Genomic DNA, 14,922 nt, shown 5'->3' with positions numbered 1-14,922 from the left:
ATAATCTCCATGTTTTATAGCTGTTTTAGAATGCAATCCTGTTTTCTATAATAAACAGTGGAGATCTAAATTAAGAAATGGCACAGTATGGATGGAAATATTATATTCCCAACTCTTAAATCCCTTTATGTCATTTGGCTTCTAGAATATCCAGTTTCTTTATGATTTTTATGTTATTCTTCCAGTACTTTCAAGGAATCACAGATTCATACTTATTTAGATTTTTGTGTCATCATCTTTTGAAAAGGTATTTCCTGAAGGTAGTTTCACGAGAGACTATCACTCCATCCGTGCTGAAATCATCATCGTCATCATCATCAGAATCAGCCAACACTTTACTTGGCGACTTCTTCAGTCTACTAAAACAAAAACACACATCTTACTATTAAAACTGCACATCTACATGCAGAACACTTACATAAAGCTTAAAACATTGACAGGTAGGATTACATTTTTAAAGGATGTCAAAGAAATTTGGGTAGTGTGTTATAGACTTCGTCTGACGTGAAAGAAACATGAAGAGAATGAAGATCAATCAACCACATTTTCAAGCACCTCTAACTAAACTGACAGAGATGGGGAAACTGTAAACTTTGCACATGGAGACGTTCAAAGATGGCTGAGGAAAACTACCAGAGGATAGCTGTACCTCTCAGTCATTACCAGGAAATTTTTATTACTACAAATGGTAAGAGTGTTGAGGTCCTACCACCTTTTTCCATTTTTTATTCCCTGCCTCAAATGACTGTATTCAGCGGGCAGATCTTGGAAAGAAGGTTTAGACACCTAGAGCACCCTGGAAAGAGTTGGAGAACATTTGCAGAGAAAGAAAATGCAGAAGAATTTCACAGGTCTGTCTCAAACTCTGTCTGCTTATGACAAACTTAGTTTGTTAGAGGAAGCCCTCAGTTTATGGACTACAGGAACAAGAAATCAATCTTGTGAGTGGTGATGTGATACTAACTGTAAGGTCTGACAAGTCATCCTACCTTAATTCCTTCTTTGCAGCATTAAGCTGTCCTTGCAAGTGTTCATTCATGTCTAGTTGCTCTTCCAGTTCTCTCTGGAGTTCTTTTTGGCACTTTCCAGTCTGTCTATTTCCTCTTCAGCTTCTTCAACTTGACGTTTCATTGCTTTCAAACGTAAACTCAACTGAATATTTACATGTCAGCTGATTAGAGGACTATTTAATAAAGGAATTTTATTCTTCCAGCATCTATGAGAGGGAGAATAAAGACACAACTTGCCAGTGTAGTGACACTGTAATCCTATGCTTCAGAAATATCTGAAAGCCAGCATTAGACTGAGAAAAGTGATGGGATACAATTTTTTAAGAAGAAAAAAACAGCAACAAGCAAACATAGCTTTAGTAGAGTAAGACAGTATTATGTGATAGCAAGAGTCAGTTACCAACAGGGGAAGGACTCGAGCTATTACTGTGTCTAAGTTAAGCAACTTTACCAGACAGATAGTATAAAATACGTTTTAAAAACTCAGAGGATTTTAAAGACTTTTCTCTTAAAAGATGTCTGCAATTTGAAACATACTGTCCTTCTGTAGGCAGAACATTAACTATTTCAGTTACGTACTGAAACAAACCATGTTTTAAGCAAAGAATCAACAAGACCACAGGAATGGTAGAGCACATTGCTATTAGAATATCAACATATGCTTAATACTTATTAACATATGCTTAATACTTATTAATCAACATATACGCAATACTTAGCCTATATTTAACAATAAATAACTTCTTAAACGAAATTTATGGTGGTAAAACAAATATATTTTTTGTTACTGTATGTATTCATAAGATCATATGTTGATGCATAGTAGTTATAGGATCATATACTGCCTGTTATTGGCTTTACTTCTTAAAATAATTATAGCGTTGCTCCTGTAAGTGCTTCCTTTTCATAATTTTAGAAATGAGTAACGATTTAGTACTAGACAAAAAGAACATGATGACAATGGGAACTGCGATTCTCACTAATGGGAGTTCATAAACAACAGAGTAATCAGTATCTATCTATATTCTTCTCATATCTTTTATATATGATGATTTATGCTAGTAGGATTAATATCAGATATTTGCATATTAATCTTTCCCTCTACCTGGTCTTTTTGGTCGGTCAATGAGAGATGTTCATCATCTACTTGCAACATTAACTCCTTTACTCTTCTCTCAAGTCTGCGGTTACTTAGTTGGAAATTAGCTCTATCCTAGAAAAACAAACAAACAAACAACCGACAGGCTTCCAATCAGGCTGACATAATTCCTTAGTAATCTTCTAAGAATAAATAATACTAACCACCTCTGCTTGGATTACTGATCAAATGCAACATAAAAGAAATTGTTCAAAAGCAAGAACCAGTAAGGGAAATTTCTTTGTCTCCGGAGTAATATTTAGGGAAAAAAAAAACCAACCGAACCAAAAACCACAAAAAAACCCAACATTCCCCAAGATTAAACAATGAAGTGAACATGAAAATGGAAGTGTTAAACTATAGTTAATATTTCTAAGCTGTTACTGATATTAGATATTGATGGAACAATGAGGCATGGAACCATGTTAACACTGTGCCCGTTTTTTAAATTTATAAGGCAACTTTTAGCGTGCATTTAGTCAAAAAGAGTATTTGCAATACTTGTATGAAACAGTAACCATTTTAATTTAATGCTTGCGAGAAAAAAAAATATCAAGTTAATTGCATTAGAGGCTTGATATTAGCAAGAAGCCATATTAACAAACAACACGGATTTTTCGATCTTAACATAACTAGTTTCACCTCTCTTCATTTTCAAGTCGTTCTTCTAGCTCTGTGATCCTTGCTTCCATTTGAGCAACAAGTCCCTCTTTACTGGATCGGTAAGAACCCTCCAGGTGAAGGATTCGACTCCTCAAGTCTTTGTTCTATAGTTGGAAGATACTTGATTACTACACATATGCTCATATTAATAAATATCACCTTAACACAAAATAATTTCTGCAGGCAAACATAAGGTGATCAGTATATTTTTAATGTAGTAAATATGGAAAAAGAAAGAGAGGTCAGTGGGATTTACTGTTTATCACAAACATATTCTATTACTGTGCTTTACTAAAAACAATTTAGAACTTCAAACCGTGATTTCAGATCTCAAACACTAAAAAAGCTGATAGAAAAGCATAAGGATGTGCACGGATATACCAGTAGGTGGCATTCTTTTTTCTCAAACAATTAAGATGGGATTAATTTCATATAATTTAGGCATGAAATTAGGTGTCTGGTAAAAACATGTTCTCTAAATTCACATTACAATCTGTTTTATGTTCTTGAGACTGTCAGTAATACTATGACTGCTAAGATAGCTTTTCTCTGGATCTCAGCTAGGGGCTATAATAGTAATGTGCTTTCGAAAACCACAGAGGGGCAGAATTAAATGTTGCAAAAAGCTAGAAATATTTTTAATATACTTTCCATCACAGATATTGAAACATGAGTCATATTCCTTCCTAGACAACAGAGAGCAACAATTCTCCATCAAATCCGTATCTTTCTTTCAGAGGTATGTCATTTTTTCATTTGTTTTCTCCTACAGAAGAAAATGCTCAACTAAAATCATAATTGCTTGAAATTATGATCTACCTTCAACAGTGTTCCTGAAGTACTGTTAAGACTTTGAAGAACAATTCCCCCCAAAGCAGTCAAAGGATTTACAGTTAAACTGGATAATTGTCTTTGATTTTCTATAGTCATTTCTGTATATGTGCTTTTATAAAGCTCCTATATTGATATCAGTTTTATTCTAAAAGAAGCGTACCATATTACCGTCAAATTTCTTATTTTTAATATCTTTGATCCTAAAATGTATAGACAATGATCCTCAAATGTCTGCACTCATGATAAAAATGTCTTATTATTATATTATATAAACAGATGTATGCATAGTATAAGTGTTTAGCATACGAAATGTATAAACTGTGAGAAACCTCAAGCTAAAATGGAGGGGTACAGAAAGAAAAAAATACTAAGAGAAGACTTAATTCAAGTATTTTGAATGAACTCAGTCTGTTACCTTGCTAGCATGATGATATGCCAGACATAATTAATTACCTGTCTTTCCAATGAAATTTTGTCACACTCCAAATCCTGCTTTATAGCTCTTTCCTGAAGTAGCTCTGTCCTCATTTGTTCAATCTATTATAGAAAGAAAAGACAGACATTTTAATGAAATATTTAATTTACATTCATCTATATGATACCGTGTGTATGCATATATATAGACATATACATAAACTACATATACCTATGCACTGAGAAAAAAATTTCTCTTTCTTAGAACTCCAGACATACACATGACTTCGGATGAAATTTACAATTACAATCTTGAAAAAAATTTTCCACTTTGGGAATCCCATGTTATTCCCAGTGCTTATTCGAGGCATTTTCCAGCCACATTGGGTACTGCTGATGTTCAGTATATATATTCTGTAGCAGGGAACTGGACTGTAAAATGTTGCATGAGAGACACATCATGTCGCAGGGAACTGAGCTCTGGAACATCAGATCAGTCTGATGTTCCAGAAAGGAAAGTATATTCTCCATATGTAAGATGTTAAAAAACTACCTGATCAATACAGAATCAAGATAAAGATACAAAATTTCATTTGGTTTATCTCACTATCGGACTGGGAAAAAAATACTGAGGATCAAAGAGAAACTCTGACTGCCTAACAGCTCCTACTGAAACTTCAGGGCTAAAGAAAACTGTTTGTAGTGCCCAAATACTTTTCTTGCCTCTCATTCCTGCTGAGAATGCCCTCAAGTCCTTATAAGTGCCTTTGCAGGCACAGCAAATGTTACCACAGCATTGGTGCTAGTCCCTGCACAATGATGAATATCACCCGGTGAACATCTATGCCAATTACTGTGCCTGCAAAAAGACTGACAAAGGTCTCAGTGCCCACAGCATTCTTCCCTGCTTTACAACAGTTATATCTGAACTTTCGTAAAACACATCATCACAGTTAAGCAGCTCTAAGTTACAGGTTCATCTCACTAAAGGTCTTTCAAGAGCCGCTGGGAATTCTTGCATAAAAAAATCCAAAAGCACTACTAAGAATGTGAAGGTTAAACAAGTACAGCACACAAAGTTTTACCTCAGGCTTTTTTTTTTTTACGACATTATATTATTAAAAGATCTATTTTTAGTTAATCACATGTTTAAAAGAAGTCATTTACACTGTTTCTGTAGCTTTGAAATGAATATATGAATACAAACAACGGTAGCAACACATGCAGTTGCATATGTTATGTCACAGTATGGTTTCAGAACAGTAGAAGGCATTCCTGAAAACTAAGGTCCAGTTACTGGACTACAAATGTTAGCATGTGGCGGTGTTCTCAACAGCTGGGTAATTTCCTAAAAGCTCACATTGTTGCATAGAAGCCCAGTAAATATAATGTTCTATACATTATAGAGTAAAATATTGGTTTATATATTAAAATATTATATTATATACAAAAATTGGAATCACTCATGTATACAATAGCTGCATTTATTCATGAATATATGAAAAAACTTATAATGTGAGGGATTACACAGAATTTATTCTGCTGTAATTGCTTTAGCCATGAAGAGAGACAGAAAAAATAAAGCAAAATTTTTAGTAAAATGAATGACTAATTAAAAAATGCAACTGTTAATTGAAGAAAGGGTTTTTGTTTTACGTAGGAACTTGCTTAATGGACCACTCTATAGTTCTACTGTGCTCTTACTGTGCTCAAAGGCCATGACAAATTTGTGCAACCTTCCCAAGATCTCAAATCAAGGAATTATTTAGAGTACAATTACTGTATTTCCAAGATGACTGTTACTGTTGTTGGACACCTCATGGTAAAAGCAACCTCACAGAAAAACAGTGGGAGAGAGAAAAAGTACTATATCTGATTAGGATCAGAAAGCTACGTGCAAATATATACAAGAGCTTGTAGAAAGTGAAGGGCAGCAGGACAAAATTCTTGCTGGGAGTGGTGGAAACTGTTTTCACTTATCTCCTTGCGCTTTTCATTAGTAAACACATAATTAACATGCACAAAGGAAAAAAAGTGGTTGCCTGCCAAAACGTGCTCAAACTCTTCACTTATTTCACAGCAGGTAAGGCTCTGGGTATGTACTATGCAGAGCTCTGTGCTTCACGTTCTACCTTTTCTATATCTAATATATTCTAATTATGCTAAAAGAATAAACTTTCTGCAGCTTAAGGGAACAGTTGTCACAGCTGGATTTGAAGAATGCTAACAAAAAAGAATTGAGAAAAGCAATAGTATCATATTTTACAAAGCTTTATTAGACGTAACAGAATTTTGTGCCAGCTTTAGGATTAGAGGCAGCTGTTGAGTTCATTATTAGTGAAAGCAGTTTGATTCTAATATTTTAGATGCTATCACCATTGTTTACCATCCCTCACTAGGTTCACAGCCTATGTTTCTTGTTAATACCTAAGTAGGGAAAAGTAAAATAAATAAATACATATATGTGCCTATATATACACACACATATATATATATAGATCTACATACACAATTCTCAAATATGTGACCAAAAAATATTTAACAAGCAAACAAGCTACAGTCAAACAAGCCCCTTGATCCTTCATAATTGAAAAGCAACCTTTATGTCCACATTTTCATTTGTTTGCTTCCCACACCTGGTGTCAGGTAAAGAGCTGACATAGATATTCATTGGAATGCTTTACCAAAAGGAAGTGAATGATGCAGTCAATGCAATTTTATTCTAATTTATTCTAAAATTGTCATGGAAAGTAACTAGCCCACTTTTCACACCTACTGGAAACAACTGTGAAGTCAATAGACTCATGTTTGCGTTTTCACAGAATATAAGAATTGATGAGGGTATCTTAGGTATTTTTCAATTACGTTTGTAAAAACAAAATTGCAAGAGGTACTTCAGTTCACTGATTTGTAGGAAAAAACCCACCATGTATTAAAATGTGCCCTGTCTCTGTTAGCTTTAGTCTCAAAGGGCGGCTGAGCGCTCTAGCTTTCTATGTGTTTGTGGACCATTTTGCTCTTTCCAGAGCTGCTAATACCTTATCATTTAAAAACTAATAGGATATGATCCACCTTTCCTCCAGATTTTTTTACTGTTTCCACTTTGGTTGCGGTACTTCTTGAGAACAAGATACGAAAGACAAGAACAGTGTCTCATGCAGCCATTCCCAGATTGAAAAGGGTGTTTAAATTAAAAAAGGATAACATTTCATGGTAAATGAAAGGTGAACCATCAGCCTTGCCACTGTTTATTCAAACATTTAGCTTTATGTAAAATAGAATCAGTTGTTTCAGTTTGTTTTTTCCAGAAATTTGAGTATTATAGTTCATTATCAGTATATTAAAATAACAATTTATAATAAAAAAAAACATTTACAGAAATACAGATATTAACAAAACAAATCCATCATAATTTCTCATGCCATTATAAATGCTTAGCAGACCCTGAAATACTCTTTAGTAATTTGACTACTTAGTCATTCTGGCATAAAATCAAAACAACGCAACCTTTGTAACTCATGCGTGAAATGAGAGACTCCAGACCTCAAAACAAACACGTCTTTTACCTATTATGTAACATTCTGGTCACCCATCTGTATTTTAAGTTTCCATTCAGTTAGCAAATTAATTTACTATAGTACCCACTAGTGCAGCTATGACTAAGGTTTTTTTACCCCAGGCTTACAACACAGGCACAAATTCTAGTATTTAAGGCTTCCTAATTTAACAATAGCATGACACCACATTATTATGGGTCCTTTACATTGTTTCATCTACTGACTCAGAGTCTGTACAATATCAATGGTATACTAGCAGAAAGGCTATATTGCAATCAAATAGAATCTCAGTAACTGAAGTCCCAACAAAGCAGTAATGGTGCCTTGTGTTTCAAGGATGCATGAAAGAAAGCTGAGCTCTACCTCACTTTAAAACTCCTCAGCTGTCTCAGTGGAATACACAATTTCATTGAAAAGACACAGAAATATAGATTTTACTTTCTGTTCTCCCTCTGGAACTAAAGTTATTCAAAAGAATGCCAGCAATTCTTTTTTTCTGGAGAAAGAAAGAGAAATGAAAACAGAACAGACTATTGTGAGTTGTACCTCAATGCAAATTGTGTCCTGGACTTCTAGACAATTACTAATGAGGTATAGTACCTAATGTAAAGCTACAGTAGTAGACATGCTGTAATGAGTTATATATCAGTTCACATATTCAGAATGTAAAACTAAGGCAAAGAACATTGCCTAGGCTGTTATATTTCAAGACAGCCACATCACCATATTACTGCCCATAGACGAATCAAAAACTTTCATCGTAGTGAGCACTCGACCATGGATGCTCTGGGTACTCTTATCAGTCATCAGGCCCTATTCTTTACTTCTCTGGTTTGTTATAAATCTTTTTTACAGGACCTATAATTTCATACATCAGTTCTTCGGAAACCTTCAATAGTGTTATGAAGGCCTCTTTCTTCAGAACAATGAACTCTCAATTCTCTTAGACTTGGTGATTTCCAGCTCAATGGTGCACCTCCCCCAGCCTACTCATTTACTGGCCTCACTGAACTGAGAGGCAAAATAATAGTTTATTTGAGGAGGCATACCTGGATTACTTTTTATCTTGATACCTCATCATACAGTTTCTACAACATCTTTCTTCTACTTACACCCTCAAGAATCTTTCTGTAACCTGTTTGAATTACTGTGATAGGTCTCAGCTTGGCAAATCTCACTTTATCTTTACATTTTCTGTCCCATGAGACACAACCTGTTAATAAATCCTTCCTCCTCCCTTTCTGGACTATCTAGTCATATAACAATTCTGGAACTAATGACTAATGTTTTTATGTGGAAAATGCTTTCCAACTATCTTATCTTTTACACACCTTAATCAGTTTTTACACTTGTAAAGAAAATAAGCTTCCTCTCTGTTGAAACTGGCTGGCATCTCCAGTTCAGCTGACTTCACTAATTAATTCCACCATTTTCTAAGGTCCTCCTTCTTTGAAATCGAGAGTTTATTATGCTGACCTACTTTTCAGTAAGGTTAAAAAATTGTGATTTTTCAATCTAAGATACTTTCTGCAACCAGGCTTTCTCTAATAGCCTCACCACCTAAAACTAAGTCTAAAATAGCATCATCTCTGCATGCATCAATGATTACCCGATGAAGCTCACTGCATCAAGAATACTGGAGGACGATGCTGGTCCTTGGTCTTTATATGCAATGTGTCAGTTTTGCAGATAGGAAAAATTTGGCCTGTGACAATGTGGAGGAGCATATTTCATCATGCTTGTGAACCTTGTTTTTTTGGATTTAACATACTCTGTTTAAGGATAGTATATAAACCCTATTGCTAATTGTTTAGTTAATCAATATTGTTTGTGATCCTAATAGCACTTTTTCCTCATCTTTATACAATGGCTGAAAATCCCTGAAGTACCTGTTCTCTGCATCTACTGATCCTCTCAGACAACAAATCTGAATTAGTCTTTTCTTCATCAAGCTCCAGTTCCAGGTGAGATAACTTGTCCTAAGTGGAACAAAGAAAAGTAATTTCAACATACTGCTTTTTCATCCTCTTCAGATTGCTACCAGGGCATTCTTCCTTAAACTTCAAGGACTCAAACTGTCTGAAAGACTAGGTTTGAAAAGTGAAATGCCTCTGAAAACACGTAGAGAATCTAGAAAAAGATGGCAGACAGATAAGCCTTTAAAATTAATTTGTTTGTCTGACAGAAGTAAAATAAAAGTTTCGTTTCCTTTTTTAACCACTGTCACCAATTTCAAGAAAATAAGAGAAATTCTGTAACATTTCTAGAGACTATTTTTAGAATGTCTAAGTTACATTATACATTCAGAAGACAAATTTCTTTTCATATGAGTACAATGGTATAAAAGTGTTTATGAAAGTCAAGTGACAGCTCAGTTGAACTGAACAGTTATGAAGCTAACACTGTAACAATGTAGTTAGAATAACGATGTTATTTAGGCTCCTGAAATGAATTGACATTAGATGCTAAATAGAACTTACACTTGTAAATACTTTTGAAGTTCTGATGAAGTGAGGGCTCACAAACAAATGTAATGCAATTTTGCCTGATAAACTCTAGAGAAAATTAACTAAAAAGAAAGTTAATTAAAATGATGAAAGAACAATTGCAATTTAGAACACATAATGCTACAATAGATATGCTAACAGATCAGTAGCACTATTCACTTTAGAATACACTAGAGTAATTCCTGCAGTAGAACTACATGGATTTTCAAGAACATCAGGTTATTTTGTTTCTTCCCAGGCAGAATCCATGTGAAATACCAAAATTATTCTAATCAGTTCTAAGAAGAATCAGAACCAACCCTTAAAATATCTTTTACCTCCATTAGCTTGATTTGTCTTGCCCGATCATCTTTTAAGTGGTTTTTGGCTTCCAGTTCATACTCCAAGCCTTTCACAGTCTGTTCTAGCAGCTGAGTTTTTGTTATTGCCTCGTCCTGTGCTCTCTGGTGGTCCCTCAAGTTTTCTTCCATAAGACGCATCTGAAACAATAAGATTATCGTCCTACATTTATACTGTACTTTCTGCAAACAAGAGATGTCAGTAAAGGGAACTGACAACAACCTGACAGATCCGGAAGCATGGCAGGAGTTGCATTGAGTTATATGCTTTTCACAGTAATTTTTGGTTTATCCACAAGATGGCACCAAGAAAACAAACTGGATTAAATCAGATCTAAAGGAATGCTTCACACTACAGGTCTTAAGTGACAATTATACATAGTGGGGGTTTTATTATTTATTTATTTTTACCCAGTTACAGCAAGCCAAAATTTTCACAATTTTCTAAATGGTTATATCTTTGGAACTTTTGCTATACTGTTCTCCTTTTCAGACTTCTAAATACTTTAGCTTTTCAATAATTATGTAGTTTATATATCTGAGGCACTTCAATGACAGTATTTTACAAATGACATAATTGCTAACATATACATATGTATTAGTATAACTTTTAGATATAGTAGGGTTATCTGCTGAGGACAAATGTTTCCTATTCTAACAACAGCATGTACTCAATAAAACTATCCAAAATTTTCACAGTACTTTCAAAAAAAATACAAGTAGTGACAGGGGTTTTAGGTGAGACTGTGATTGTTCCTTATGCTTGTAACTTAACTGGTGACAAGTATGTAAGAATTTTTTTTCTTCAGCATACGGACTTCCATATTCTTCTGCTGTTCAGTCAAGTGCTTATTTTAGCATTGAAGCTAAAATAATATAGTTGAGACTGTTTACAGAGTTTGCTACCTATTGCGAAGTCCTGACAAGAAGATTTTGACAGACAACAGACTCTTTCACGTTGAATGGGAGGACTGCCTATTTGTACTTCTTGTTAAACACAAAAGAGGAAGAGATTATTAAAGACTTTCAATTGTCCTGAATATTTAGTCTCTCAAGAAAGTCTGCTGTTTAACCTGCCTATCCTGTATTTTCAGATGTTGTATCCTCTTTTGCAGCTAGTTGCCATATTACATTTTTAAAGCCCTGGGATTTTAAATATTGCCTCACAACCAGTAATGTTTTGTCCTTTATATAGTGCTTGCACTATCTTTTTGTCAAATAATGAAGGTTTATTTTGTTCTGAAATTTTTTCTTTGTATTTGGTTTTGTAGTTGTAATAGATAACACTAGAAGTATTTTTCATAATAACTGTTAACACAGTGTGTATATATTATATACGCAAACATATACATATCTTTTAAGCTGTCTGTTCTCACTTATTCAACTTAAGAGCCATGTTCTCGATATTCTAGTTTTATCTTTCACATTTCATTATGAGTCTTAATCCCTTTACAAAGGCTTTCCTGAATGGAATTATTCCATTCCTGAATGGAATAAATATAGGAGGAAGATGGAATAATATATAGGAACTATACTATCTTCTGTTGCTCTTCTTTTAAACTGAATTTAAAACAAGTTTGTTAAGGGGAGAGGGCAACATAAGAGATGTTCTGAACTGGAAAAATCAAACTATTAAAATATTCTACACACAGAAAAGCCTGTCCTAAGTGTATTCTCATAGCTTTTCCAATTGCAGAACACTTACATGCAGATCTTTAAAGACTGGATTGCCATTATGACAAAACTTACATGCTAAGAGGCAGACACTTCAAGATTGTGGTTGATTTTTGGTTGCACAGACACTTTTGTCATTTAAATTTGCAACTTGGCTCATACAAAGGAAGAGAAGAATGTATGTCAGCTCCTTTAGAGTCAGAATTGGTTTTGGTTTGTTTGGGTTTTTTTTCCTAAATAACTGCTGGGTGTTTTTTTTTTTTTTCCACTAATTGAAGAATATTTCCACATTTTCAATTCCTTCAGTAGCAGGCATTAAAAGAGCAGCAGATCGTCAATGGAATCCTTGTCATATCACTTGAGATAGATTCATTCATCAAACACTGCGTTTATCTGTCATAAACAGGAAATCTCTTTTCCCTGGCAGAAGTAACACACTGGTCATCATCATGAAGAATGAAACTCAAAAGCATGCTGATTGAGATCAGTCTCTCCTGATGAAGTACACAGAACTGAGATAGCACACATTCATTGTCTTGAAAACTATCTGAGCTGAATTCTAGGTCAAAGGTTAGAATTTGATACTGAGTTTATGAGTCATTACCTCATCTTGCATTCTCATGGTTGTCAGGCGCGATTTTTCTACTTCAAGGTTTTTCTCTTTTAATTGCCTCTGCACATCTGCAAGTTCCCTGCGATTTTTCTCCTTGTATTCATCAAGCTGGTTCTGAAGCTCCAGAGTTGATGTTCTTGAGACCTCCACCATTTCAGACATCTGGGAAAAAAGTACATAAGTTTTTTTTTCCTAAAAAATAGTGCTACAAAGGTTCTATCATGCTTATTACACCAAAATTTTTTTTCCACAGCTTCAATATTCAGCTCGGTGTACTTTTTCAAATGAAAGATCAATCAAACATGTTCCCAAACAAATGAATTTCTATGCAGAAGTGTGAAAACACTAAACACTAAAGTTATTTTCTAATAGTGTGTGTGGCAAGACTTTTTGTCTGTCAGCAGTTCTTCCAGCTGACTAGCATAATGAACTGTACAGTTAAACTTCAGTATATCAATATTAAGTTGCACAGTTTACACACAGATGGCAAAATAAGTCTAATGCAGTAACATTTTGAGAATCAGCTATAAAACTCTGAAATACTGCTGTAGCATACACTAAAACTGAACTCAAATCTGGGATCTTGTTTAAACAAAACAGAACGGTTTTACAACAGTATTTTGAGATGGTGGTGTTCCAATCACTGTTCCAGCCCTGAAAGATTTTATTGATAGCCTCTAGATTACAGAGACTAACAGTAAAGTTTGCATTTCACATTCTTCTACATGTTTTTTTAAAAAAAATAATTATTTACAATTTGGCAGCTCATTTGCTTCTGTCTGTTAGATATTTACATTCCTGCAGCCTCTTTAGACTGAACTCATACCTCCTCCTGTAACTTTTCAATGGTCTTGTTCAGTTGCCATCGTTCATTCTCCATTTCACTCTTTATCTGTTCTAGCTGTTCCTTCTGGTGAGTTTCATCTTTTAACTGCTGAGTTAACTGCTGTCGTTCCTGTGAAATGCAACAGATGTTCTCCTGTAGTAGATAAAAAATATATATATAAGGAAATGTAGACTCTCTTTTCTAATGCCTTAAAGGAATGTTACATTACACTGTCTATGCAGCAGTAATACCATCTTGCTGTTGTAACATTAAGACAAACCTAAATTAAAAAAAAAAAAAAGTTTATGGAGTTAGAGTTTGCTAGCCAGAATAGGACAAACATTATTTTGGCAATGCAGTGCTTTATCCATTCTATAAATTCCGAAAACATTTTTGCAACATTTGTAGGACCAAATGTAGACCCTTTTCTTGATTCTGTTAAATGCAAAGCACACGTTCCTCTGTAGTTGCACACGTCAGGAAATCCTACCTCCTGCACAAGGTTCAGTATCCATTTCAGGTTTCACATTTTCCTATATACTCCCTTAAGTTTTCTCAACAACAATCTTTCTTCCTAGGTAAAAGAAATAAAATAAAATACAAATCTGTTCCCATGATGAGCGAGAAATAACTACTGGGAATTTTTTTTTCCTGTTACTGTGCTTCTATAGCACCCAGAAACCTTAACCAAGATGATGTCTCATTGTGATAGATACTGTGCAAACAGAACTTTGCAGCTCCTAGCACAGAAATCTCCTTCCTGAAATAACTTTTGCCATTAATGTTCAAACCAGACCTTCATTATCAGGATTAAATTTTGAATGAACTGCAAAGCTATGCTGTATGCTCATCTACCAGGAGCTCCAAATGTTTCTGCTATCACATTTAGGATGTTTTAAGAACTTACCAACTTCTGACTTGTAAATACTGTTCATCAGCAGAATAACAGACTGTCACTAGTTCATTCCAATAAAAGAAAAGCAGGATATCTTCCAACTGCATGTTGGGACTCTCACCTCTTCCTTCTCTCTTCACAATAAAATAACTTAATGGCCATACTCTAAATAGACACTAGAAAATGGCTTTGGTTTTATGAGAGGCACTATTAAATTGATTAAAACCAGATTATGAACAGTTTAAATTGTTCCAACAGAAAAACATAAATAATTAAAATCACCATAATTGTAACAAGAGTTCCAAACCTTTTTTTTTTACATTTTAATATAGGAAATATAATTTTTCATTATCTGACACCTGTGATGTTTACTTATTTACAATTCAAAAAACTTTAAGTGTGAAAATACAATGATATTTCTGTAGGCAGTATAGGTCAGAATCTCAAAAAATA

At 34.3% G+C, this 14,922-nt stretch overlaps 1 protein-coding gene across 1 annotated transcript in view; it reads right to left on the bottom strand.

The window, feature by feature from the left end:
* Window positions 1-216: 216 nt before the first annotated feature.
* CGNL1 (cingulin like 1) overlaps window positions 217-14,922 on the bottom strand; it is a 41,363-nt gene continuing 26,657 nt past the window's right edge. The window contains 11 exon segments of the mRNA XM_009989999.2: window positions 217-279; window positions 281-359; window positions 990-1,071; window positions 1,074-1,152; window positions 2,116-2,224; window positions 2,791-2,915; window positions 4,099-4,182; window positions 9,506-9,595; window positions 10,441-10,602; window positions 12,740-12,910; window positions 13,575-13,727. Coding sequence (XP_009988301.2) covers window positions 217-279; window positions 281-359; window positions 990-1,071; window positions 1,074-1,152; window positions 2,116-2,224; window positions 2,791-2,915; window positions 4,099-4,182; window positions 9,506-9,595; window positions 10,441-10,602; window positions 12,740-12,910; window positions 13,575-13,727 — 1,197 coding nt within the window.

This window comes from Tauraco erythrolophus, chromosome 14 (genome assembly GCF_009769465.1).
Source record: "Tauraco erythrolophus isolate bTauEry1 chromosome 14, bTauEry1.pri, whole genome shotgun sequence".
Taxonomy (NCBI): Eukaryota; Metazoa; Chordata; class Aves; order Musophagiformes; family Musophagidae; genus Tauraco; species Tauraco erythrolophus.
The sequence above is the reverse complement of the archived record's forward strand: the minus strand, read 5'-3'. Positions and strand labels throughout refer to the sequence as shown.